Source organism: Ciona intestinalis, unplaced genomic scaffold (assembly GCF_000224145.3).
Source record: "Ciona intestinalis unplaced genomic scaffold, KH HT000504.1, whole genome shotgun sequence".
Taxonomy (NCBI): domain Eukaryota; kingdom Metazoa; phylum Chordata; class Ascidiacea; order Phlebobranchia; family Cionidae; genus Ciona; species Ciona intestinalis.
The window spans coordinates 2,777-7,137 of record NW_004190825.1 but is presented as its reverse complement, the minus strand read 5'-3'; the positions used below and the strand labels follow the sequence as shown (position 1 = coordinate 7,137).

Here is a 4,361-nt window from a genome sequence, read left to right as displayed (position 1 = left end):
ACAAGACGGAACTGCCAATGTTCCTCAAATACCCAACGCAAATCATATACTGTCTAGGTTCGAGGTCTCGTTCGGCACAGTTCCTATATGTGTGCCTATATATGCCTAAACACAGGAACAAGATAGTTAGGATATGTTGAAGTAATAAAAAATACCACCCAAAAAACAATCATCCACAAATTAGCATTCGTTGTTACTCGTAAGCTGGAACGAGGTATATGAAACAGTACACCAGTATATAACGACTGTCGTTTGGCGGCCAAGCGAGAATAGTCAATATACCACAGCATTCAACCTATGTACAAATAACTTGTATAATAAACTAATGTACAGTATATATATTCAGTCAGACTGAAACATGGTTTAATCATTGTTAAGTTTTAAACTAAAGGCTGTGGCATCTGTTTTACAGAGATTCGCGATGCGTAAAAAGGTGTGTATATTAACGAAAATAGAATCAAGAACAAGAATTAGCGTTAGTACAGTTTTGAATACTACAAAATAGACTGTCACTGTGAATAGCAAACATAGGTACCACGCAAAATCAATGCGATTAAACTGGATTAATAATGCTTGAAAGATCAATAATGCACAAATTGCTTCAAAACTTCCTCGCCGTTTCGCTCTCACAGAAAATATTCTTCCAAATGACATCATGAACCTCCTGCACGTTGTCAGGGCGGCGAGTCACTCAATCGTCATCAACGTTGCTGTTGGCACTGTGTTCATATCCGACTTAATGAACGGCTTTTTTACCAATGCGTCTCAGATAGACAACATAAAAGTAAGTGATACATAGGTAAATAAAGAATTTAATAATTCGGTTAATCTAATAAAAGTAAAGGTCCTTTAAAAAAGTGCGTTTCTTTTATTAAGAAGAGTCACAATTTCTAGAAAAAAAGTTTTAATTGCTTACACTCCTAAACGTACAATAGATTTACAAACGTACAGTACGTGTTTCTTTATTGTTATTTGGATGGAAAACTTGTATTTGAGCCGGAGCAGAATTATTGACAACGATGCTGAAGCTCTAGCACTGTGTATAAAAGATGGGATTCAAATCTTATGCATCGATCGAACTGATATTAGCGACATCGGATTCAGTTATATCAGCCAAGTTATACAAGGCTTAGGCAATCCGGTATGCGTGTTTTAAAATACAGATTGCTATATATAGAGCAGGATGGGGGGAGATGGGACACCTTTACAATCTATTTTCTCGCCCAATTTGATAGTAAACAAAGAAAATGCAAAGAATTATAAAAGCGTATCCTCACGACTCCCCTAGATCGTTGTTAATTGTTTAAAAGACGCGATCAGGATATTTGGATATCATGTGCTAAAGGTGTCCCACCTTCCCCCACCCCACTGTATATATATATAAGCAGTCGTCCGATTTTTTAACCAATCAAATGTCTCTGTATACGCTTCGGTGACAACGTATCTAAAGACGCAGGCCTAATCACTATACATACCAGCATTTACGTTTCATAACTCAGGTGTTCATGTTTTATAGATCCGTGCCCAGTTACGAGTTACCAAATTTTTAACTTTGTGGGTGTTCACTGTTTTGGATTTCTTTCTTTTTGTGTGTGTATGACTAACAATTTAGACTCATAAGGAACCGCTGGATTGAAGCAATAGTAGCCGTTAAGCTTATTCCCCTCCCCCTCCAAAAAAGGTTACACCCGAATATTTTCTATCTTGTTGCTTGCGTCTTGCAAACACGTTAATGAACAGAGCAATGACGACTCACAACGTTTTAACTAAGTGGTTAGCGCGCGTGTCTCCAACCCAGATGATGGGTTCAAGACTCACCGCTGCTACCATTGTGTGCGTATGCGTTCTTGGGGAAGACACCTAACGGCAATTGCTCCAACTCAGTGATCACCCACAAAGTAACATACATGGTAACTCGTAAGCTGGCACGAGGTGTTAAACCCGTGTGATAACGACTGTCGTTTTCCGGCCACGCGAGGATAAAGTAAGTTACTTTCATTCATTCATTTATTCAGTGGTCACTGGGTTGTCTAAATTATCTATAACGGGTTGTCCAAATATATATTTATTTCGCTCTATATATATAGATAAAGCAGTTGAACCTGACCGAGGTGCACATGACTGAGTAGAAGGTCGCTCTTCTGTCTGCTTGCATTCATAACGTGGATGAAATTTGGACATAAAGCTCGCTGAAGGAGTAGAGAGAAGAGACTATCCAGTAAGTTATAACCATTATTTAAGGGCGAGGTCTTGTTATCTGTTAAAGCCTGTATGTTTACTCTACTATATAATCCTAAACTGGTATGGCTCGTCTGATATGGGGAATGTCCTTTGATCGTATAGTAATCCCATACATTGTTAACAAATCTGCAGTATTCCCGCTTTATGAATACAGTTCCGTTGGTGAAATTGTGTTATTTGTCCTTCTTCTTAACAATGCTGACAGATAAAAAGATGATTAATAAAAATGTTAACTTTTCAGATGTCGTTAAGCTTCGGACATAACGTTGTAACAGATGAGGCGGCGCGTGCTCTTGCCAGTTGCGTCAACAACATGCTACGGCTCTTCGTCCATAAGTGTCACTTGTCGTTAACAGGCACGAGATATATTGCAAACGCTATCAAAGACCTAACGTCCCCGGTGAGTTAGGATTTCCTGGTACGTGCTAACACGTTACCTTAGTTGGCGATTTAGGAAGAAAAATTGCAACCAGAGGGTATTGGGTATACGAAACTCCTTGAAACTTTTGTCAAAAATAAAATTGTATTTATAAGGTTAAGGTCTTTATACGGCCTATGGTTTTAGACCAGAGTTGGCTCGTTGCCCGAACGCCCAGACGGCGTTTACACGTCTGAATAAAATGTGCTCCATACGTGAGAGTGTGAGACTAGTTCAGTGAAAGTTCCCGTTTACTATACGTTTGTAACTTTGTTGGGTAATTGATTTTTTTTTGTATGACGAACAATTTAGACAACCCATCAATGACAACAAGTTGGAGCAATGTCCGTTAAGCGTCTTGCCCAAGAAGGACGCATATGTCAAGAAGTATCGGTTTCAGTGTCGAACATCAGACTCGCGCGGTATCTATTGGTTATGATACCATATAAACTCCTAAGGCACAGCCCCGGGATATACGAGGTTCGATACTGCTGCCCCTATTGTGCGCTTTATACAATAACTGCTCCAACACAAAAGTTTAACAAATATTCGCACTCAATATCATCGTGGGGATTAAAATCAGTATTTTCGCCAACTTTTTACAGATCGATGATTGGTTCCTTCACGGCAACAATAACATCGGTGACGCCGGGGCAGAACTGGTAGCATCTTGTCTTCATAACATAACCGATGAAATCAGGATGGACGGCTGCGGGGTGACTGTAGCAGGGATGGCTAAAATAGTAGAAGCCAGAAATGCTCTTGAACACGTAAGTTTTAGTGGTAACAAGAGGAGATGTTAACTTGTAATAAGTTTCGTGTAAATCAAATTAGTTACAGTGCGTTATCCATTCAAGTAAAGCTCTAAATGTAAAATTGTTATGTACTATTCTATAAGTGTGACACTGCAAGTTTGGCACGTAATATGCCGTCAGAGTTGGCTCGTTACCCAAGTAATGTTGTTAAGAGATTTATGTATTTTACAGAACTATTTGACCTATAAATAACAGAAGTATTTTGCCTTTAAATAATAAAACAGGGACACCACTGCAACTCTCTTTATACATATACTACTGCTAACACATATTTCGTGCCCAATATAATATAAGTACTCACTGTGATTTAATACAGAAACCAGATGTTTATCTTGGTTACATCGAAGGAAAGGGAGAAGTGACGCTTATTGATTAGGACAGTTAAGGCATTTCGAAACCGTTTCAGAATGATGCCTTTGTTATGTTGCAACATACGATTTGTGCTTTGCGTTAACATTGCGTATAACGGGTGCAATCATGTTCTACTAATCTACTGTGGGGTAAGATGGGAAACTTTTAGCACATATAGTATCCAAATATCCTGACTGTGTTTAAAACAATTAACAACGGTCTATGGGAGTTACAAGAATACGGTTTTATAATTCTTAAAAAATAGAATGACGAAAAAAATTGAGTGAAAAGACGCCTCATCTTCCCCCACCCTACTATACGAAAGCAGTACTATTCTATATATATATATATACTGATGCGGACTGTCCAACACCCAAGTTAGTCCCAAAACTCACCCCGTTGGGCCAGATTAACCAATATTATTCGCCTATTGTGGGCGATTAATGCAGAACAGTTGCTGGTATGCTTAATACAGGTACCTACCCATATTAATTAGTTGTATAAAATAATAGCAAGATCTATGTCAGCCAGGTGAA

General features: G+C 38.7%; 1 protein-coding gene across 1 annotated transcript; it reads left to right on the top strand.

Moving 5' to 3' along the window:
• The first annotated feature begins 2,019 nt into the window (after window positions 1-2,019).
• LOC113475446 lies at window positions 2,020-4,004 on the top strand. The gene is made up of 4 exons (XM_026839618.1): window positions 2,020-2,218; window positions 2,483-2,641; window positions 3,265-3,429; window positions 3,791-4,004. Exons 2-4 carry the CDS (start codon window positions 2,483-2,485, stop codon window positions 3,848-3,850), a joined length of 384 nt encoding a protein of 127 aa, XP_026695419.1. The 5' UTR covers window positions 2,020-2,218; the 3' UTR covers window positions 3,851-4,004.
• The last annotated feature ends 357 nt before the right edge of the window (window positions 4,005-4,361 follow it).

What these genes read in the sequence shown, in the direction of transcription:
- LOC113475446 (XM_026839618.1), top strand. Translation starts at nt 2,483, where the DNA reads ATGTCGTTAAGCTTCGGACATAACGTTGTAACAGATGAGGCGGCGCGT. An exon ending in TCAAAGACCTAACGTCCCCG is followed by an intron (nt 2,642 to 3,264) that starts GTGAGTTAGGAT and finishes AACTTTTTACAG; the next exon opens with ATCGATGATTGGTTCCTTCA. An exon ending in CCAGAAATGCTCTTGAACAC is followed by an intron (nt 3,430 to 3,790) that starts GTAAGTTTTAGT and finishes GATTTAATACAG; the next exon opens with AAACCAGATGTTTATCTTGG.